Source organism: Taudactylus pleione, unplaced genomic scaffold, assembly GCF_031769625.1.
Source record: "Taudactylus pleione unplaced genomic scaffold, aTauple2 ptg001370l, whole genome shotgun sequence".
Classification (NCBI taxonomy): domain Eukaryota; kingdom Metazoa; phylum Chordata; class Amphibia; order Anura; family Myobatrachidae; genus Taudactylus; species Taudactylus pleione.
In genome coordinates this window covers 2,655,364-2,678,761 of record NW_028285770.1, presented here as the reverse complement: position 1 = coordinate 2,678,761, position 23,398 = coordinate 2,655,364, and the positions used below count along the sequence as shown (strand labels likewise).

Here is a 23,398-nt window from a genome sequence, read left to right as displayed (position 1 = left end):
ATTCAGACACGCTCGCAAGTTGTGGTTGCTCGCTGGCAAAAAGGGGCTGGTTATTTAAATGCAGTGCTCGCACTGCATCGCGCAAGGACGCCCACTAAGTTTTAGCGAGCTACGGCAAAGTGCGCTCGCAAGTGTCTAAAGATGCCCCCTTGCCACTTTCAAAACACGTCATCTCCGGGAAATGAAGGATTAAACTGGACCGTCGAGAGCCATCGGAGCTGCTCGCAGCCCTTGAGGTTGCCTTAGCCTGCCGCAAGCACAGTGATCAGTGCTGGCTGAAATACATGCAGGTGACGTGTACAATGACGCTACTTTGCTAAATATGCACGCCCTTTAAACTGCGTTTTGGCGGCCAGACACGCTTGTGTTCGCACATCCACTCCCCCGTTCACAAGCACCTTCCCGTTACCACCCACAAACGCCGCTATCTGTCACTCAAAGCAGCGACCTGATAGTTACTTACGAGCAACAAAAATCAGATCGCAATGAATGGCTTGTGCACGCGCACTGAGAATTATACACATGCACAGGTGGGCGAAAATCGCTCAGAGCATGCGCCTTAGCGAGCGGGTCTGAATCAGGTCCCTAGTCTCTCTCCGTGAATGCCAGAAAGTGGAGAGTATGCTAGCCAGCGGCTATCGGGAGTTGATCCTGATACCTCGTGCTGTCAAAAATATCTCACTGGGGAGCTGCAGACCCGCATCCAGTGTAAGAGCAGATATATGTGCTGCTCTATAGGTAGTCTGTGCGGGTGGAAACGGGACTGATGTTGCCACTGACAAAAGGTGTTAACGCCAGCTGGTCCTCCCGCTGTATGGCGGAGCCTCACTCACAGGTGGCCGACAGCACGGCAAACAGGAGGGTAAGCGGGCTGAGCTGGATAAGTTCCCAAAGGGACAAGAGGTTCCACGCTGGCAGGGTCCCGGATGTAGATAACTCATCTGGGGGGCAATCAAGATAGTCAGAGCAAGTGTAACACAGAGCAGCAGGACAGCACCTGTGCCTTCAACGCTTTTCTCTGTTTTAAAGCAGCTTTTTGAAGAAGCAGGTGCCTCCAGATAGGGAGCTGATGATCACTATTTATTCTCTCCTTATTGGTGGAGCCAGGTGTTAGGAATATATGTAATATCTATTCCACACTCAGGGGCAATTCTTTTAAATTTGTCAGACAAATAGAGAGAGTTCAAATAGCGACAGCTTTACCAAAAGTATTAGAACATATCCATCAAAAGTGGAAAAAATAACAATAAACAATAAGAAAAATAATAATAATGACAATAAAATAAAAAATAAAGACATACACAGTATATATATATATCTAAAAAATATATACTGTGATCGCAGTGGCTGGTTTGCGCACTGCGAAGCATACACATACGCAACAATTGCTCGTTTGCGTGCATATTAGCAGTTGCAATCCAAGCTGAATCAGGCCCTCACTGTGGTCCGCACTACATACTGGCGTGGGTGCTGGCCAGCGGCGCCCCCTCCACGCGTACATTACCCCTAACCCTGCTCCAGCTTCCCACAAACACTACACTACTCCTAACCCCACCCCAGCTGCCCGCACACACTACACTACTCTAACTGTGCACCCACTGCACTATACTCCACCACCCCTAACTCTGCACCAGCTTACCACAAACACTACACTACCCCTAACCCCACCCCAGCTGCCCGCACACACTACGCTACTCTAACTGTGCACCCACTGCACTATACTAAACCACCCCTAACTCTGCTCCCCGCATACACTACTCCTTCTCCTGCTTCCCACAAATACTACACTACCCCTAACACTACCCCTAACCCCGCCCCACACACACTACCCCTACCCCTATTACCCACACACACTACCCCTATTGCACTAATTTGGATATTCCCCTAGGTGTCTAAGATGTAGGGGTCTATTTATCAATCCCATTTTTTATAAAATGATGCAGAAACAGCATTTCTGTATAATTTGATGTATTCCCACTATGTACTACAGCTTTCCTGCAGAAAGCTTATTATTGCAGCAGACCGCAATTTCTATCATGGTCTGACCCCTAGGTACTCTTACGCCATTCTTAGATGGCGCAAACCGCCTCAGGGCCTGATGTTTAGCAGGACTACAAAACCATCGATACAATCGAGTACTATCGCAGCCTCACGGCACATTTACACAACCTATGGCCTTACTCAGAAATTGCTAACTTCCACGCACGATATCAGGCTGCGTAGGGCATCGCAGTGGATAATTTATGCACGCCCTGCAACAGCGTTCACAGTTCAAACACACTGACACGCCTGCGTTTAGCCGACCACCCCCCCATCACCACCCACAAACGGCACTTTCTGACAATCACTCAGCGATGGGTCAGCGTAGTCACTGCGATCACAGTCCCGATCGCAATGGCTGGTTCGCGCACGTGCACTGCGATCTATACGCATGCGCAGTACATAACAATCGCCCAATTGCATGTGTATTAGCAACTGCGTTCCTTTCTGAATCAGGCCCAGTATCAGATTCTCAGGATGAGTCTTTCAAAAATGTGAAAGACTCCTCCTAGACCCTGGGGATGTAACTCACAGGGACAGCGGTTATCGCTACCAGTGTTATGTGAGTTACAGATAGTACATATAAGGGACATTTTCGTCGAAAGTGAAAAGTCTTCCACGATTATTAATACATAGGCCCCCTAATCTTACACACTTGTGAGTCACCCTGCAAAGTTTCCTGTTGATTTGTGAATGTAGGTCATAGACAGATACAATTGCCACACTGGCCATTACTAGATTACAGCCAGCACACTAATGGCATAAGGTTGCTTTGGTCTCATGCCAATGGTTTGGACCCTGCAACTGGAGTCCAGAATTTTACCATGAATTTTGATTTATTATTTTGGGCTAGACTTTTTAAAGGATTTTGAAGCTAGAAAATCCATAATTTCACTCACAGTTTAGTGAATTGAAAAAAATGACTGCACAGCCGTCAGGTTCTAGTGATGTGCAGGACAGGTTCACCAAGGGTTTTATCATCCACAGGTGAGTTCATGCTGTTTTCACAGTAAATTATTACAGAATAGACAGAAGACATTGGGGGTAGCACATAACAGGGATTGTGAGGGTAAAATTGAGACAACATGGCGAAGGTGCACACCACTTATACATAAAATATAAACAATCGTTCCATCGATAGATGTGAGGATTGGGTAAATCAATGATGTCAAGTTACCTGTGTGTGCATAATAAGTCACATTCTGGGGTTCTCAAACGTGAATAAATCTGACAACCCAATTTATCTAACCTGAATATTTGTCTTCCTACTCTATAAATTAATGTAAGTTAACTTAATGTACTGGACGTGACATCGAGTGAGGGCAGAAGTGCGGTTCCATGTCCTTAAAACGTTATTATTTTCTCCCAAATGTAGCATCTGGCTAGGGCTGGCCATCGCCATCGATGGACAAGTGAGAGCCGATGATATTTTTTTTTTCCTTGACAGGACGAAGCTTAGCCCAGCGGTCGCTAAGCCCCACCCCCATTGGCCCGAAACGCCCCCAGCAGCAGTGGCCATCGAGGGGTGCAAACCATTGATGATTTTGTGCCATCAATGGTAATCAGGGCCGGATTAAGGTCTGTGGGGGCCCCTGGGCAACAAACGTGTGGGGGCCCCTATCAATAAAAGCTGAATATATATATATATATACACACACACGCATATATATATATATATATATATACACATATTTATGGGGTGTTGGGAAGAGGAAGTCATCTATAAGAATCCATCGAGTTTCACAAATGTGAAGTTATATAAAAGATATATAGACGATTTGATCTTCATTTGGAATGTTGACATAGAAAGTATTGAAAACCTGTTAACACAATTGAATAATAACGATAGGAATCTTAAAGTCACCTATAAAACCGACAAAGTCAGTATAGATTATTTGGATATTCTGCTGGAATCAAGCCCTGAAAATATTGTAAAAACCAGTACTTATTTTAAAGAAACTGATTCAAATAGTTATATACCCATAGACAGTTGTCATCTGAGACTATGGAAAGAAGATGTACCTTATTCGCAATTTATGCATATTAGGAAAAATTGCTTAGAGATAAGCTCATTTGAGAGGCAATCTTCTTTCATTAAAAAATGTTTTTTAGATAGGGGATACGATGGAATGAAATTAGAGGAAGCAAGGCTAAAAGCGCGAAATAAAGATAGATCCCATTTTTTTAAGGATAAGGAATCTATTCCCTTGGATACAAAAACTAATTATAAAATTAGACCATTTGTGACTCAATTTAATGTAGAGAATAGAAAAAATTTTGAATCATCATTGGAAAACTCTGCTAAAAGATCCTATTTTGGGTCCCCATTTACCAATAAGACCTCAAGTTGTTTATAAAAAAGCAAGAGCGTTGAAAACTATGCTTGCTCCAAGTAATTTGAAATCTAATACAGTTGATAAAAAGAATTGGTTAACATTAAACAAGAATGGTTGTTTCCCCTGTACCAACTGCATGGTATGTAAATATATGGATAAACATCCTTTTTCTTGTCAATTGGACAATGGCAAGTAATATATGTTAAAATCCATGGTAACTTGTAATACTACCTATGTTACTTATCGAATTATATGTGGATGCGGTTTGGTATACGTAGGGAAGACTAAAGGTGCCCACACATATACCGATGTGCTCACGATGCGATTTTATGCCCAATTTCCTCATGAACTTTCACGGGAGCTCCCTTGCCGTCGTGATCACGATTTTGGAAAAAAGACACCCAATCTGTCTTACGATCTCACGATCTATCGGATCGTACGTATCGTGAGATTGGCCATAACAAATCGTGAGTTGAAAAAAAAAATAAAACAGGCTCTTGACTATTGGTGGGAAATTTAAATAGCCATAACAATGGGAGGGGCTATCTAGGGAGTATAAAACGCAGGCACCCTTTAAACTCTGTGTACATTCTGCTCTGCTACTAGATGAGGCTAGGTGTATTCCTGCTGAATCATGTACATTGCTACTGTGCTCTTTGTATTTGGCTTGCCTTGTACAAAGTTTATTCTACCTGCAAGTGTGTGCTACCTACCTGCATTCTATCCTGTTCCTGAATTCTGTACTGATGCGTCCCTATCAGTATAGAGTGTTGGTCACTGAAGCTGGGGTCCGGGAGATTAGGAAGAGGGCCCAGCGAAGAAGGACGAGAGCATGCTGGACCAAGGAGTGGCTGCTACAAAGGGATACCCGCTCTCACATGTCCCTGCTGATGGAGATCAAGGAGAACAACCCGGACGACTATCGGAACTACCTGCGCATGGATGACGCCAGCTTCCAAGAATTGCTGCATCTGGTGACCCCCCATATCAAGAGACAGGACACAAGGTGGCGGAGGGCAATCCCTGGTGAAGACAGACTGGTGGCTACCCTAAGGTAACTGGCTACAGGAAGGTCACTGGAAGACCTGAAGTTTGGGACACTCATCTCACCTCAGTCCTTGGGCGTCATCATACCGGAGACCTGCAAAGCCATCGTAAAAGTGCTACAGTATCATTATTGGTAAGTTAAAAAAAAACACCACACTGTTTTCTTATGTAAAGAAAATTATTATTTTTTTTTTTCTAAAACAAAGAAAAAAATATCCTTCATTTAGTACAATGTGCACTGACCTGCAGGCAACTGAAAGTGTGCACTAAACTGTGTGCAAAATACTTTGTTTATAACAACTTTACAAAAGAACATTATCACCAAATTTTATGAATCCCAATAGGTAGCTGGCTGTATGTGATAGGGTGGGTCAGACGCCTGTTTGAACAGGCCAATACACACATGGCACAAGTACACATTGTGGCCCCGGCTTCCGGCAATGTGTACTTGTGCCATGTGCGTAGTGACCTTGTCCAAATGGCGTCATCACCACCCTATCCCATGCAGCAAGCACCTATTAGAATTCATAAAATTTGGTGACATTAAAATCAAGAAAAAATGTACATCTCTGTATATTGGGGCGACTCATCTGCTGCATCCAGCAGAGCATTATACAAGGTGGTGCTGGTGCTTGGTGGAGGAGTAATATCTAACTGGGCAGGGAGGGCGGACATACCTATTTGGGGCAGGGGAAAATAGCATTGGATCTGCAATGTATGTAGAATTTGAGATATTTTTGCTCATACAGCGACTCAAGAGGTCGTAGTTTAACCTTAAAAAATTTCTTTGGATATCTGCATCCAGATTTCTCAATGTGCTGTTCACATGAGCTGTGAAATCATCAATTGCATCTGGGGGTTTCTGCAGCAGCCGTTCTGCGTTTTGTAAAAAATGGTCCTCTCGTTCTGTAAAATTCTCCTTTCTGCCGTTTTTTTTTCTTTTTTTGGGGTTGTTGAGAAGATGAGGGTCCAGGTGGAAGTGGAGTTTCCACTTGTGTGGTATTCTCCGGATCACTGTCGCCACCGAGCAGACTGAGGTCCGGTGTGGATGTTAAATCAGGGTCTTGGGTGGGAGTCTATATAGGGAAAAAAGATATAAAAAATATTATAGTCACGTTTTAACATCTTTTTTACTATTTTTACAGTTTCCTAACACCGTGGAAGAGTGGACCAGCATCGCGGAAGATTTTGAACAATGTTGGAATTTCCCTAACTGCGGAGGAGCCATCGATGGAAAACACATCCGCATCAACCCACCTCCCAACACCGGATCATATTACTACAACTACAAAGGATTCTTCAGCATCGTTCTCATGGCAGTGGTGAATGCCAACTACGAATTTCTGTTTGTGGATGTCGGCAAGAATGGGCGTGTTTCGGATGGTGGGTCCTTCAAAAAGACGGCTTTCTACCAGAGAATCGCCAACAAAACCCTCAACCTGCCCTCATTGGACCAGACAAAGCACAGCCTAAATTACGTTTTCGTTGCAGACGAGGCTTTTGCATTACATGAACATGTGATGAAGCCATTTGCACACAGGAGCCTGACCAGAGAGAAAAGGATCTACAACTACCGTCTATCCCGGGCACGGCGCATTGTGGAAAATGCGTTTGGAATAATGAGCAACCGCTTCCGCATTTTCCACACCACCATCAATCTACATGTGGAGAAGATAGACTGGGTGGTGATGGCGTGCTGTGTGCTGCACAACTTTCTGCGAAGAAAATCTACTCAACGAGGACCAGTCCCAGCTAGACCAGAAGATGTAGGACCCCTGGAGGACATTGAACATTTGACATCTGTGTCTGCACCACCAACTACAACATCCACCGCACGTGCCAAAGAAGTGAGGGAGGAGTACATGACCTATTTCAATGGACCAGGTGCTGTACCATGGCAGGAGGACTGTCTGTGAACTACTGACTAAATTGGACATTTGGGATTTAACAACAAAAACATTAAGGAATGTTATGTGTTTATTGCTTGGTAATATAATGTTTTTCTTTGTTTGACAGTATGGGTTTTCCACCTTTGGGCCTGTCGTTGTGGTAGAACTACAGATCCCAGGATGCCCTAAAAACAGTTTCAAAGGTGGGTGGCAGGTCATCCTGGGATCTGTAGTTCCACAACAGCTGGAGACTGAAAGGTAGAAGACCCCCAGCTTTAAATAATGTGTTTTTAAATGTATGATTTTTTTGTAAAATACGTGTTTATTTATTTGATGTATTACACACATTGGTGGGCAGTGGGAGCTTAATGCATGACCCAGCCACCGCCCGCCTCAATACGGCGGACGGTGGCTGGGTCATGCATTTATTACCTGAGGGCACACATTGGTGGGCAGTGGGAGCTTAATGCATGACCCAGCCACCACCCGCCTCAATAAGGCGGGCGGTGGCTGGGTCATGCATTTATTACCTGGGGGCACACATATTGGTGGTCAGTGTGGTTGTATTAAACTGTACCAATACTCACCAAAACTTGTCCAAAACAAGACTTCAGTGTACAGGCTCCCAAAGTGCTACTGTGAGGCTCCATACTCGATACTGCACAAGATGGCGATGGGGCGTGTCCAGGCTTCTGTCAGTCAAATTCCGCATTGTGTGATGAATCGTACGATTCATCGTGAGGAAAAAAACCCTCATGATCGGCTTCCATCGTGTTCATGGTTGGCTAATCTGCCCTACAGCACGACAGATCAGAAGATGCGATATACGACGAGCGGGGACGCGCATCGGCATCGTGCTCGTGAGTATAAACTCACGATTTGTACTTTTTTTTATCCGATTCGTCGTCACGATTCGTCGAAATCGGCCAAATCGTGTAAAATGTCGCTATATGTGTGGGCACCTTAAGAGGCCAATTAAAATCAGGATCCAGGAACATCTACGCAATATCCGCAATAATGTGTCCAATCATAGTTTACCTAGACATTTTACCTGTATTTACCTGTATTCATGGATCAAACTCTCATACGTTCAAATTTACAGTTTTAGAACATGTCCCATCTTATCATTATAATAGGGATCTAGTATTGTCCAAAAAAGAATCCTATTGGATATATATGTGTAATTCATTAGCCCCATTAGGTTTAAACGAGGGGATTGATATAGTCGCATTCTTGTGCTAGGTTATAGATAATTTTTATATGTATTTATTTGTGTTTGCATTTAGTATTTGTATGCATTATTATATTGATAAGGTAATTATTATTATTAATATTTTTCTCAATTTTTCTTTTTATTCATTTATTTTTATTTTCAGTTTGCCCTTAGTTTATTTATTTTTGCCCTTACTATTAAGTTCAGTTGCGGATCTTTTAGTGGATTGACTGGCAGGCTATGTCAGTTCTGGTTTAAGGTTGACAAAACACCTTCCCTTGTGTCTTTATTTATAATTTCTTAAATATAGCGTCACGTCACTTCCGGTAAATGGAGGACGCATTATATACAGTAATCGGTGCCCTCATTGCCCTATTTCCTTTATGGTATTAGCGTCACGTAATTTCCGGTAATCGGAAGACGTGTCATAGTGGGTTCACAACGCAGTCTTTATTGTTGCCCTCACTGCCCTAATTCCTTTATGGCATTAGCGTCACGTCATTTCCGGTAATCGGAAGACGTGTCATAGTGTGTTCACAGAGCACTCCTTTATCGGCGCACTTTTGTTGCCACACATCCGGGCGGATATAATATGCCTGTCCGGGGTTGTCTCTCACTGAGACGGATATTCCCGGTAATGCGTCATTTCTGGCAAGCCGGATGACACTCAATATAATTTTTGATTGGTAATAGCGATTCACATAATGTTATTAGTTGGCACCTTTGTATGTGTTGGCAGCCATTTATAGGTTAATTATGGCTGATTACAGCTTAATTTATTCACCAGTTGCACTTTAGTTTGTGGTGATTCTATTCATGGTCTTGATATTTGGTGGCCATTTTGGTGAGCCTGATTTTTGTTAATAAATGAATTTCAATGGGTTTAAGTAATTTAAATGCATACATTTGAATTTGATTGTGTTTTTATAATAATGTCAAATGTTATCAATTTTATTTACAGAGAAATGTATTGTGCAAATGTGCATTAATGCATAATTATAATATGTAAATTTGGCCATTTTCTTGAAGTCACATAGAGATATATGTGACCATAAATGGAGTCTTTTTTATTGTGAAAAAAATGTAATACATTGGACTGCTCTAGTGAACTTTTAGCCCTATTTAAAGCATCACAAATGGATCAGGGACCTATCCCTGAGGAAGTTTGTCTACAAACGAAACGTGTTGGAGGGTTCCTGGTTACATTCATTCAAGCCCACACCTTGAAGGCAGCATTACGGAGATCATCTGAATTTGGTACCATTCAGTGGGATCGCGTTGGACTCCTGGCTTTGGGTGAACCATGCTTGATTGATATGCTATAAACCAAGTTTTTATCTTGTACGTGTCCATAACCATGTGTCGCGAAATATAAAGTTTTGATATACTACCCTATGATCTTCTTCTGGTTTTTGTTTTTGATGCTGGGCAAGGTTCTGGATATCCTATGAAAACTGTGTCCTGACTCATCATTTCATTGATTGGAATTGTGATAAGCGTAAATATACAAAATTAAATGTACCCACATTATTTATTGTTGAAAATATTCAGTGTTTAACATACTACACTATTAGCGCCCTCTTGTTTTTATATACATATATATATATACACATATACCAGCATACAGCTGCATTCTATGCAAGAAATAATGAACTAGGCTCTTCCTTTCTTGCAATGAATTCCCCATATGTTGGTTTTGTATATATTTATATATATATATATATACTATACACACAAGTATATATATACACTGAATGAGGGGGGATCACTCTAACTGGACTGGCTCGGGGCTTCTAGGTGGGGGAGTAAGTGAGATGGGCACTGTGGGTTGGTGGCGGGCACACAGGGAATGGTGTCTATACACTAGAAGGGTGTCTGTACTGAGGGGCACTCAAGGAAGTACCCCTACCCGCTGATACTGTATACCACCCCTGCACTAGTGGTGACTGCCTCTATCCCAGCAGCTGCCCTGCACTTAGGATGGAACCTTCACCATCACCACTCAGAAGTTGCTATTGGAACATCTCCTGGGTACCAGCCCTGAGACAAGCGGGTGGAGGGTATCAGGGGTAGGAGTGGGAGCAGACACTTTACCTGTGGGGATGGAGATCTGGGTGCGGACGGGGAGCAGCAGGATGCCCGCGGCCAGCAATCGTCACAGACGCTCTCGAGCTGGACAGGGGGAAATTAGGAGAGCAGAGATGAGGAAACTGATCCCACCTGGCCACTGTACGGCAAGCAACGTCAGGAAGCATCTGAGCGTGTTGCTCCAGTCCTGGGGTGGGGCTTAATAGCGGGTCGCGGCAGGTCCGTGAAATAAAAAAAAGGTTCATCAGGGGGATGTGGCCAGGGACAGTGTGTGGGGGCCCCCTATGTGCTGGGGCCCCGGGACGACCACCCCTGTCACCTTGCCTATAATCCTGCCCTGATGATAATCACCCATGAACCAATCCATAGCAACGATCGATGGACACTCCGCCGATGGCCATCCCTGTATCTGGCCACCAACAGTAGAAACTTCTAGACATGTGGGCTCGCTTGCTCGCCACAGTTCGGGCATGATGCTTCGCTCGCTACAGGTTACTAACAGGGTCAGTTCTAGAGCTAGTGGAGCTCTGGGCGAGAGCTTACTTCGGCGCCCTGAGCCCAGGGGGCGTGGCCTGTACAGTGTCGTGGTCATGGCTGCCAAAAAATAGCGCACTGGATAGGGGGTGCCATTTGCCGGGTAGGGGGCGCCGTTTTCTGGGGGAGGATCGGGGGCTGTTTGCCGGGGGGGGGGTGTCTGTTCTTACCTTGTGAAGGCAGGCGGGTCCCTCCTCTTGCTGCTGCTCCTCCATCTTCTGTCTTCCGTGTCCGCTCACAGAATACTATGCGCAATGACGTCACAAGGCGTAACGTCGCCACACCCGGCACTAGCATTCTGGGAGGGTTGCTGGGAGACTGGGACTCCAAATGGGCGGGCAGGGACTCCCGGCGGCGGGTAAGAGCAGGCCAGGTGATGGCTGCCGCCCCCTCAAGCCTCAGTGTCCTAGGCAGATTAGACGGTGCCAGCAAGGTGACTGCGGCCATGTCCTCAGCGCCCCGGGCGATAGCCCTGCTTGCCCGCCCCTAGAATCACCACTGGTTAATAATTCCAAAATTTCCACGTGGATAGTAAATGATGGCGTCAGAGTAAATTTACTGAAGGGGATCTATCCACAACCATATCCTACCCCAACAATCAGCTGCTGCATTGACATTCTGACTGCACTCTCCCACGCTGCTCCTCCAGCCTCCACTGCTCATGTATGAGCATAAACAATAAGCTAGGGACAATGGGCATGATTCAGCATGGACCGCTACTCTGCTTATACGCATGCAACGCAGTTGCTAATATCAGTGGTGATATGTAAATGTTTGCATTCGCATCCTACTCACATCTGTATACTTGGGCAATACAGTGAAATAATCAGTAACATTAAGTAACATCTGACCTATACGCACGGTTAAGGTAGGTCAGACCTCACTCAGGAATTGCTTACTTCAGCGCACACTATGAGTCTGGTATCGAAGTGGCTAATTCATGCACGCCCCTGCAATGGCGCTGAGACATGCTGGCACACCTGCGTCTGCCCGATCACCACCCCCCCCCCCTCACCACCCACAAATGGTACCTCCTCTCAATCACTCTGCCACGGGTCCGCTTATCCTCTGTGACGCAGTCCCAATCGCAGCAACTTGCTCTCGCATGCACAGTGCGAATTAATTGGCTGATTGCGTGTGTAATTGTATAAGCAACTGCGCTCCTTGGTGAATCAGGCCCAATGACCATGTGATCACTGTCAAACACTGCAGGGATTCATCTTTCTGCACAGAGTAAAAGTAGAGACTATCAGGGCTCAGACACGCTACTTAGCAGGGCGGCTATATAATACCTACTGTATGTGATAATAGTGATGGGATTAATGAACTCAGTGTATGTACCCGCCAATCCTTAGCATCGCAAAGCATCACGGGAGATGCAAGTTATTAGCATACTATTTTGCATGTACGACCCAGAAACAAGGCGCCGTTATTACGTGGAAGAGGCCCAGGATTGGCTGCTTACATCTTCGTGGGCGGAGAGTATATACTGTGGACGCCGTGTGAGAGTCTGAGCGCAGTACTGGCGGGAAGTGATTGCTGTGTGGTGGCAGCTGGAGGGGTCTCTGTGTCCTGTCCTTATCCTGTACCTGTGGGAAAGCAGCAGCTGCTGTTACTGTGGGCGGTCAGTGTACATTGTTGGCTGTAATGTATATAACGTTATATGTGCATGTCTCATGGAGGCTGGCGCAATCACTTTCTATATCCATCAGGTAATCTTGCTATTGCGGACGGTGCTGCTGGTGTACGAGTCACAGCAGCCATGGGGATTACAGGTCTGAAATAATTCCACTTTAGTTTTCCAAAATAAAACTATGAGATACTGTAACCTGATAACACTTACTTTTCAGCAATTTAGTTTGTCAGCAGTTTTATATCACATTTCCCACTACTAGGGTATCTACACCTAATTTAGTAACCCTTTAATTAATGTCATTGTTAACCATTTAGCATATTTATGTCCAAAGTGTTTGCTACAACTGCTCATTTCTTACTTTTGTTATTTTCATTACTAATACACTAAAGTTTTGAGTTTTAGGGGTCTATTTATCAACTGGTTTCTGCATAACTGTATGTATCACTGCAATGTACTAATAGCCTTATGCTGGATATTTCACAGAATTGTCCTGCAAAAAGCTATCAGTGCAGATTGCTGTCCCCATTATTATTTTAACCCTGAAGTCACTGCATGCGTCCTATGGCACTTGTGCTTGGAGGGATTGGATTTGATCCCTTACAGCTTCTATTGGGTCCAATCTGTGGAAAGCTTTGCTTTCTGATGCTTTGTGCATATGAGAAATGCAGTAAAACCCCTGGAAACTGCATTTTCGGGGGGTTTAGCGTATAATTGATAGTGCATATCGCCCATAGGGGCCTATTCATCAACACTAAAATAACTTTTTTAAGGACATTTTCCTTAAATAACGTTATTTTGGTATTCATGAACAAACTTAACACAGGAGATATCACAGATATCTCCTTGCTAAGTTCCCCTGCGTTAATTTCCACACTCCCCATACATTAGTATGGGGATGTTGATATTGTGGTATTCATCAAATTCTGAAAATTATCAATTTTCGGAATTTGATGCAGTTACTATTGTGGCGAATAGCAGAATCCACTTATCTGTATCGGCGTGTGCAGGTCCCCCGACGAGTCCCTCCAGCGCTCTGCTCCGTCCTCAGGCTCCGGAGGCTGGTCTGTCATGTGTGCTCCCCAGCAGAGCACAAGAAAGTTTAGAAAAAGAAAAAATTATTATTTTTTTTTCTAATCTGTCATGTGGTCTGCTGGGAAACCACATGACAGACCAGCAGGACGGAGCCGGAGGCTGCTGCGCGGACAGGTAAGTCGGGGGGGGGGGGGGGGGGGGGGGTGGGGGGTGGTGAAGGTGAGCGGAGGGGGGTCGGGGTCGGGGGTACGAAACTTAACGCATCTGTAGGCAGTGCTGCGCATGCGCTGGTTTTACAGATGTAACAGCGCATGCGCAGCACTGTTTCCAGATGCGATAAGGTAGTGTAGGCAAGGAAAAGTATCTATTTCCCGAAAAGCTGTCATCGCAAAAATGACAGCTTTTCGGAATAGATACTTATGGAGAGGTGGAATGATGAATTCCACCTATAATTAGCTAGAACTCCATGAGAGTTCTAAAGCTAATTATCTCCATTGAATTTTTACATTTAATGAATAGGCCCCATAGACTGCTAAATAAATTATGAAAGCTGATTGGTTGCTTAGCGCAACTTCTCCAATTGATTTTGCTCCAAGACTTGATGCATATTGTTCTTAACCTTAAGCTGTCTGTATGTTGCTGCTGCTGGAGCCCTGTGAGCTAGAGTAGCATAACACTGCAACTCCCAGTCTCTTGAATCCTGGAGGAACTAATTTCAGTTTACTCTGGCAGCCATAGTACTGCAGCTGTTGAGGTGACTACATGTCACCACTTGACAAAGGGGCTGCTCCTGTAGCCTCTCCACTGGACCACCCTGGATAGGGACAACTCCCGCACCACAGTGCACTAGTTCCTGCTGGCAAGAACTAGAACAGTAACATAACCCTGCTGGTATGGCCATGATCCCCACTACACTGCTGGGGAAAATTTAAATATACATAATTTCTTCAGGGTCCACAGGGTTGACCTTGGGGGTATAGGTTGGGAACCAAATCTGGGCACCATGCAGTTAAAGATTTCAGCTCCCAGGATGCAGTTGGTCCACTCTCCCTATAACCCCGCCCCCAAGCCAGGGGCACCTCAGTTTGAGTAGGTGCCCGGCCGGAGTCGGGTCACCGTTATCGCAGGGGGGGCTGATTAGCAGCCCCTAAGCTAATTTTTATTTTATGAGTGATTCGTTTTATTTTACTTTTGACTCTTCTGAGCGGCAGTTTCTACTTCAGGGTCCATAGGGTATCCACAGGATACCTTGGGGTATAGGTGTGACGTCAGTCGCAGGGCACCAAAGAGTTAAGCTTTCAGCCTCCCAGGATGCACTAGGTCCCCCTCCTATACCCCGCCCCCGGGCCAAGGCACCTCAGTTTAGTTTGGTGCCCGGCCGGCGTCGGGTGCACCTATCGGAGTGGGGGCTAGAAGAGCCCCTGAAGCTTTCTTCAGTGCAGCTGTGGCTGCACATCTGGTTGTACAGCATGGACAGTCAGTCCTGACGTCCATGCTGTCTTCCCTACACCCCCACCGGTACCAGAACGCCGGTACCGATACGGGGATGCTGGTGAGCATCTGGGGTCACAGCTAGCGGTGACCCCAGATGTTCCGGACCATGGCCGGATCCAAGGGGGACAAAGGTAAGCAGCGGGGTCCCGCGGTGGGTCCCCGCTGGTCACATGGTCCTAAGTCCCCAGGCAGGGGGCTCCCTGGGGACTGGCTGCAGCGTGGAGCCAGGTACTGAACCTGCGCTTTCCACTACCCCTGGGACAGCGGACCGCAGCAGAGCGGTAGCGCTGCGGCGTCCCAGGGGTTAAATGCATGCCAGGGGAGCGCGCCTTCCCTGTCTCACAGCCGGCGCCTCCCCCGCTGCACACAGCCCTCTCTGCACTGTGCTGACTGGTCCTGTGTCAGCGCTCCTCCCCCAGGCCAGCTTCTCTCTGCTCCTCGGCGGCCATCTTCTCTGCAACGCATGGTGAACGCTGCTGGAAGTCTGGAAGGAAGCATCGTGGTCTGGGTCCCCCCGCATACCTCTCCTCCGCTGTGGCTCAGGTCTGTGTATGCAGCGCTGTGTACTACCAGGCCCTGTGTTTGTGTAGTTGAGTGATCAGCGCTGTTAGTGCAGGAATTGTTATTTCTCTGCATTGTATGTGACTGTGCTAGCGCTGCCTGTAACTTTTCTTCTCTAAACTGTCAGCTTTATTACTGTCCCTGTTCTTTCTGCTAAAGCCCTTGCGGTGCGGTGCTGCAGGGTTGTCTCTCGCCTATTTAATACTTAATTGGTGAGAGAGGTCACATACGTGGTGCCATCATGTCTGAAAGTGATTTTCCCCTCTGGCTACAGTGTACCACGTGCAAAGTACCGTTAGCGGAGGGGGAGGGTAGCGCGGAGGGCCTTTGCCGGCAGTGTTTGTCCATGGCGCGGCCTATTACGGTTACAGCACCGGTACAGGAGCCGCCCTGGGCTTGTTTCGCTCAGGCGTTAACAGCTTTAGTGGGCCAGTTAGCTCCGCAGCCCGCGTTTACTCCGATGGGTTTGTCCCAGCAGTCTGTGGTGTCGTCACCCATGCAGGGGTTCCCACGACAATTGGTGGTACCCCACAGTCTCCCTATTTCCCCGCTCCCGGGTTCTCAGGAGCCAGCGTGGGTTAACTCCCTGACGAGTTCTGTACAGCACTTGTCGGATGTGTTGCAAGGGGAATCTGTGATGCGGCCTCATAAAAGACCGATGGCGTCTCTGTCCGCTCCTTATGAGGATGACGAAGGGACGTCTGATGATGGGGAGATTCTGGATCCTTACGATCAGGAACCTCTCCATACTAAGGACGCTGATGCTAAGTCCAAAGTATATATTCCTGGACTTATTCGGGCGGTCCGCACAGCCTTGGTGATTGAGGACGAAGTTCCCCCAGCGGCTGAATCTAAGTATGCCTTTTTCAAAGATGTGAAGGGCGATGCCACAGTCTTTCCTCTTTCGGGTCAGTTGGTGGACCATTTAGAGGAGGCGTGGAAACAACCTGGCAAAAGATACCAGCCGCAGAGACGCCTGGCGGTGGCTTATCCGTTCGCGGATAATTATTTTGCGAAGTGGGAATCCCCTCCACAGGTGGATTCTCACGTGACCCGTCTTGTCCGTAGTGCCACATTGCCGATGCCATCCATGTCCTCCCTTAAGGATGCTACGGACCGCAAGGTAGAAATCTGCCTGAAGTCCGCTTATTCCCTTGCAGGGGGGGCAGCACGGCCGGCTATGGCCATTTGCTGGGTTGCCAGAGCGATGGAGCGCTGGGCGGATTCATTAGAGGCTTCTTTTGAATCCGACTGTCCGGCCGAACAGGCATTCTCCGTGATTCGGCCACCTACATCAACGAGGCGGCTCTAGACATTAGTACTCTGGTGTCTAGAATTTCTTCAGCAGCGGTAGCTGCTCGTCGCACCTTGTGGCTGCGATCCTGGAAGGCGGACGCAGATTCCAAGAAAGGTCTGGAAGCGTTGCCGTTTACCGGAGAAGTTCTCTTCGGTCCGGATCTGGATAAGATTGTGGCCACGCTGGCGGCAGCCAAATCTGCTTGTCTCCCGTCGGCTGCTGCTCCTTCTGGTTCTGGACCATCGTCCTTTCGGTCATCTAGGGCCCAGGGCAGGCCCAAACCACAGTCGTTTCCTCGACAGGCTGGCCCTAAGAAATCGGTCAAGCCCCGGAAACAGGCATGGAGTACCAGACGTCCGGCCCCCAAGCCAGATGACAAGCCTGCGGCCTGACGGTCCGGGTCTCCCCTTGGGGGATCCCAGGGTGGGAGGCTGCCTGCTGCAGTTCTGCCGGTGTTGGTCGTTCACTACGACAGACACTTGGGTTCTGGAGGTGGTCTCCCACGGGTACGCCCTCTCCTTCCGGCACAGACACCCGGCTCGATTCTTCACCACGGGTCTACCATCAGACCGGAACAAGGCTACGGAGCTGCAGAAGGTATTGCACACTATGCTCCAGGCTGGAGTTATAGTGCCTGTTCCATTCTCCCAGAGGGGCCAGGGTTTCTATTCAAATCTATTTTTGGTACAGAAACCCAATGGATCATATCGTCCGATTCTCAACCTCAAAGCACTCAACAAGTCTTTGCGGGTTCCGAAGTTTCGGATGGAGACCCTACGGTCCATCATTCTGGCGCTGGAACCTGGGGACTACATGGTGTCATTGGACATACAGGACGCTTACCTGCATGTCCCTATTCTTTTGCGCCATCAAGAGTTCCTTCGGTTTGCAATCCGCAGCGACCACTTCCAGTTTCGGGCGTTACCTTTTGGCCTGGCGACAGCACCACGTGTTTTCACCAAGGTGATGGCGGTCATGGCGGCTTCTCTGCGGCTGCAAGGAGTCCGCATGTTGCCATACTTGGACGACCTGTTATTGGTGGCAGGATCTCCAGAGCTCCTGTTACACCACTTGGACCTGACCATTGCACTGCTGCAACGGCACGGCTGGCTAATCAACTGGCAGAAGTCCACTCTAATCCCGTCTCGGAGGATTCTGCATCTTGGAGCCTTATTGGACTCGGGACAGCAAAGGATCTTCGTGACAGAGGACAAGATCTCTGCTTTACAGTCAAGGGTGCGCAGTTGTCTGCACATCCGCCGGGTGTCCTTACACTCGGCGATGAGGTTACTGGGCTCCATAGTGTCGGTGTTCGACATGGTGGAATACGCCCAGTTTCACTCCAGACCTCTGCAGCACCTGATCCTGTCCAAGTGGAATGGGCTGCCTCAGTCTCTGAAGTTCCAGACGATTGTGCTCACCCCGGAGGTTCGCCTGTCCCTTGCGTGGTGGTTAAAGACGACCCACCTCAACAAGGGACGTCCGTTCTGGGTTCCAAATTGGGTCCTGTTGACAACGGACGCCAGTCTTCGGGGCTGGGGAGCAGTTTCGGGTCCACACTTGTTCCAGGGCAGGTGGACGCCGACAGAAGCGTAGCTTCCAATAAATATCTTGGAACTCCGTGCGGTCTTCAATGCTCTCCTGCAGGCACAGCGGTTTCTCCAGGGTCACCCGGTGCAGGTCCAGTCGGACAATGCTACCACCGTGGCCTACATAAACAGGCAAGGAGGAACTCGCAGTCGGGCGGCTCTCGTAGAGGTCTCTCGGATCCTGGTTTGGGCGGAGCGCAATCTTCCGGCCATATCAGCGGTCTTCATCCCGGGAGTGCTAAATTGGGAGGAGGACTTTCTAAGTCGCCAGGACGTTCATCCAGGGGAATGGTCCCTGCACCCGGACGTTTTTCAACTACTGGTGGACAGGTGCGGTCTTCCAGAGATCGACCTCATGGCGTCCCGGCACAACAACAAGTTGCCGGTGTACGGGTCTCGCACAAGAGACGAAGGGGCGTCTCTGGTGGATGCTCTGTCCGTCCGGTGGACGTTCAGGTTCGCATACCTGTTCCCTCCGGTCTCCCTTCTTCCACGGGTAATCCGGAAATTTAAACAGGAAGGAGGGACGCTCCTGTTGATAGCTCCCGCGTGGCCCAGACGGCACTGGTTCTCAGACCTTCAGGGTCTGTCTGTGGACAGTCCTCTGCGGTTGCCGCTACGACCGGACCTTCTGTCTCAGGGTCCTTGTCTTCACCCGGACCTGACTCAGCTGTCTTTGACGGCGTGGCTGTTGAGACGGCCATGCTGAGGTCCCGGGGGTTTTCCAGCTCTGTGGTGCGTACCATGTTACGAGCTCGGAAACCGTCTTCCGCGAGGATATACCATCGCGTGTGGCATACGTTCTTCCAGTGGTGTCGACCAAGAGGTTATGCACCGCGGGAGTTTCGTCTGTCTCGGATTCTCGCCTTCCTGCAAGCGGGACTAGATCATGGGCTTCGCCTTGCTTCTTTGAAGGTACAGGTTTCGGCCCTGTCTGTCTGGTTTCACCGTAGGATTGCTACAATCCCGGATGTGCGCACCTTTATGCAAGGTGTTCTCCATATTCAGCCGCCCTTTGTTCCACCTGTGGCGCCTTGGGATTTGGCTGTGGTCCTGAGGGCTCTCCAAGGACCGCCGTTTGAACCACTGGGCTCAGTGGATATTAAATGGCTAACAGCTAAGACTGTTTTTCTTCTGGCCGTTGCTTCGGCCAGACGTGTTTCTGAGTTAGGGGCTCTTTCTTGTAGACCCCCTTTCTTGGTTTTTCATGGGAACAGGGCAGTGCTCCGCACTCGGCCCGAGTTTCTTCCCAAAGTTGTTTCCCAGTTTCATGTTAACGAGGAAATAGTTGTTCCGGCCTTTAACTCACCGGGTCTTTCCGTGGGTGAGGCCTCTTTGGATGTTGTGCGGGCCTTAAGGACTTATGTTGACCGCACTTCGTTTAGGAAGTCGGACGCTTTGTTTGTCCTCTATGGCTTCTGTAAAAAGGGTTGGCCTGCTTCAAAGCAAACTTTGGCAGCCTGGATCCGTATGGCTATTTCTGAAGCTTATCTTCATGAAGGCCTACCGGTCCCTCCTTCTCTGAAGGCTCATTCCACTAGGTCTGTGGGTCCTTTGTGGGCAGCTCGACGTGGTGCCTCGGTAGTTCAGATCTGCAAGGCTGCTACGTGGTCTTCTGTCCATACCTTCGTGAGGTATTACAGGTTTGACACCTTCGCCTCTCAGGATGCTTCCTTCGGGCGGCGGATTCTCCTTTCTGCACAGGAGCGTCCCCACCCTTAAAGGATACTGCTTTGGGACATCCCCAAGGTATCCTGTGGATACCCTATGGACCCTGAAGTAGAAAATATGAGATATGGTAAGAACTTACCCTTGTTATCTCTATTTCTACGAAGTCCATAGGGTTCCACAGGACTCCCGCCCTGTCGCACCTGTGCTGCAGATGGGCTTTGCTCTGGTCACCGGTTTTCCGTCTCCCTCTGGTGAGAATGTGATTCTTGTATGTGTCCAGATCTTTGTTCTCTCTCTTCCTTCTCCTCCTCCGGCCTATGGCTTGGTAACTAACTGAGGTGCCTTGGCCCGGGGGCGGGGTATAGGAGGGGGACCTAGTGCATCCTGGGAGGCTGAAAGCTTAACTCTTTGGTGCCCTGCGACTGACGTCACACCTATACCCCAAGGTATCCTGTGGAACCCTATGGACTTCGTAGAAATAGAGATAACAAGGGTAAGTTCTTACCATATCTCATATTTTCGGACTGTCCATTGGACGTCTTAGCTGCCGCTCCGTCATCCCGCCGGCGCCGCAATGCCAGTACAGATCTGGGGATCTTGGCGGGACTCCAGAGTCTGTGCTAGCCGGACTCTGCGGGCGCCAAGGACTGCGGCTGGATCAACGGCGATCAGGTAAGGTCACGGATCACTGGGCGGCCATTTTCCTCTGGTGCAGCAGATCTCCTAGGATGACAGTTGGTCCAGTCCCTCTGTGTCCCTCACCATTTAGGTCAGTGTACACAGCGCTATAGCCTTCCCAGGCACTGAATCTGGGCAGTTGAATGTAGCGACATTTGCAGTATATTATATGTAATGTTTATGTATATACATTTCTGCATTATATGTGACTTGTGCTAGCGCTGACTGTCTGTGCTTTTTCTCTCACCTGTCAGTGTATATCTATCCCTTTTCTTTACAACCTGCCCTAATACAGGTGTGCCTAGGGTGGTTCTGAGACCTCACATATATATACTTGTCAATATTTGTGAGGTTTGTCACATACTGTTGCGTGCTGCAAGTTGCCATATTTTAGATGGAACTGTGTGTTGCATATGCTGATAGTGGGTCCCTGTAGCTAATCATCAGCATTCAGGACCAGTATAGTGCTGCTGGATATTTCCATGATGATTGCTAGTCAGATTTGTCTGACCAGGAACTAGAGCATGATACTGCACCCATTTTTGCTATCCAGCAAGTCATGTACTGCAGGTATGAGTACAGAGAATTTGACTCAGAAAGGGTAATGTATACGGTGCCATCAGGTGCCGGGCCCCTTACAGGACTTGGGCGGTTTGTTTCTCAAGACCCTGGCCTCCGTTGTGGGTCGCCTGGCGGCTGCCATTGTTGTGACTCAAGTGGGGTTACTTCAGCATGCTACCCTTTCATCTCCGGGTATCTCGCAGTTTCTTGCGGTTTACCCCTGTGACACAAACTATCGCTCCTTACCGGGGTTTTTCATAGTACATGCAATGCCCTCAGGTACAACAGTCTGTCATTTCCCTTGCAGGGATTACCGCTACAGCCACCTTGGGTGGATGTCGTTTCTACGAAACACAAAATGGTGTAATAAACGCCCTGTGGTTACTTCCCAGTCTGCACTGCTGTCTTCAGACCCGAACAAGGCCTTACAAATTCAGAAAGCTATACAGTCCTTGCTGTAAGCAGGGGTAATTTTGCCAACCCCACTATCTCAGTGAGGGACTGGTTATTTTACTTTCTTTGTGGTGCAGAAACCGAATGGTCCTCATTGGCCATTCCTCTATCTCAAATCCCTGAACCAATTCCTAAAGGTGCCTAGGTTCAGGAGGGAACCCCTACGCTCCGTCATCCGAGCTATGGAACCTGGGGACTTTATGGTATCGCTGGATATTCAGGACTCTTACCTATAGTGCCCTCTCATCAGCGTTGGCTCGGGTTTGCTGTGCCACAGCAACACTTACAATTTTTGGGCTCTGCCCTTTGGACTGTCCACAGCCCCACCGGGGTTTACCAGATTTATGGCTTTATGACAGCCCACCTGTTCAGGGTATCCGACTGCTCCTGTATCTGGATGGCCAACTGCTCTTAGCAGGATCACCAAGGTACTTTAAAGCTATTTCCAGTTAACCATTGCTTTCCTTCACAAGCGCGAATGGTTAATCAACTGGGAAAAAGTCCTCCCTGAATCCCTCACAGGGTATGATTCATCTGGGAGCCCTGCTGTATTCTCAGAATCGGAGAATCCTTCTGACGTTAGACAAGATCTCCACTCTTCAACTCCGAGTGCGTGGATGTCTCCACAGTCGACAAGTTTCATTACACTCTGTAATGCGGGTTCTGGAATCCAGGATGTTTACCTTGGGAAGGGTGGAATATGCTCCATTCCAGGCCTTTGCTAAAACTGATCCTCTCCAGATGGAACTGGTTTTTCCATTGTATCACTGTTCAGGCGGTGATGCGCTCTCCGGAGGTGCGTCTGTCTCTATCTGGGTGGCTAACGCCAGTCTCTGGGGCGCAGTGACCGGTCCGCACTCATTTCGGGACGGTTGGACGTCTGTCGATTCCGCCCTGCTGATCAACTTATTGGAACTTCAAGCTGTCTTGGGCCCTCGCTCTGGCCTCACACATACTTCACGGTAAACCTGTAAAGGTTCAGTCCGACGATGTCACATCAGTGGCTTACATCTAGGAGACACTCGTAGTTGGTCAGCAATGACCGGAATGTCACACATTTTGACATAGACCAAGGGTCTCCTCCCGGTCATCTCTGCAGTGTTCATTCCAGGAGTTCTCCATTGGGAAGCAGACTTCCTCAGCTGTCATGACGTGCATCCCGGGGACTGGTCTCTTCAAGAGAGGTTTCAACTCCTAGTGAGCAGAGGGGGCCTCCCAGAGGTGGTCCTCATTGCATCTTGACTCTATCACACACTGCCGGTGTTAGGGTCCAGAACTA

The 23,398-nt window shown here is 48.1% G+C and overlaps 2 protein-coding genes across 3 annotated transcripts in view; one reads left to right on the top strand and one right to left on the bottom strand.

Moving 5' to 3' along the window:
- Window positions 1-5,645: 5,645 nt before the first annotated feature.
- On the bottom strand, window positions 5,646-11,393 carry LOC148442994 (uncharacterized). 2 transcript variants are annotated; one of them, XM_088463430.1, is made up of 3 exons: window positions 11,318-11,369; window positions 10,620-10,697; window positions 5,646-6,499 (listed from the first exon to the last, which is right to left on the bottom strand). In XM_088463430.1, exons 1-3 carry the CDS (start codon window positions 11,360-11,362, stop codon window positions 6,266-6,268), a joined length of 357 nt encoding a protein of 118 aa, XP_088319556.1. In that variant the 5' UTR covers window positions 11,363-11,369; the 3' UTR covers window positions 5,646-6,265. The 2 variants fall into 2 exon arrangements, 1 of the variants encoding a protein (XP_088319556.1); XR_015875760.1 differs by lacking the exon at window positions 10,620-10,697 and having other exon boundaries at window positions 11,318-11,393.
- Window positions 11,394-12,632: 1,239 nt separating this feature from the next.
- Window positions 12,633-23,398, top strand: part of LOC148442992 (piRNA biogenesis protein EXD1-like) — a 178,884-nt gene continuing 168,118 nt past the window's right edge. The window contains exon 1 of the mRNA XM_088463426.1: window positions 12,633-12,771. The gene's annotated coding sequence lies outside the window, so the exon portion shown is untranslated. The remainder of the gene's footprint in view (window positions 12,772-23,398) is intronic.

Coding starts and splice junctions, on each gene's coding strand:
- LOC148442994 (XM_088463430.1), bottom strand. CDS start 11,362: ATGGAGGAGCAGCAGCAAGAGGAGGGACCCGCCTGCCTTCACAAG. Junction 10,698..11,317: donor GACCCGCCTGCCTTCACAAG/GTAAGAACAGAC, acceptor CCCCCTGTCCAG/CTCGAGAGCGTCTGTGACGA. Junction 6,500..10,619: donor CCAGATCTCCATCCCCACAG/GTAAAGTGTCTG, acceptor TTCCCTATATAG/ACTCCCACCCAAGACCCTGA.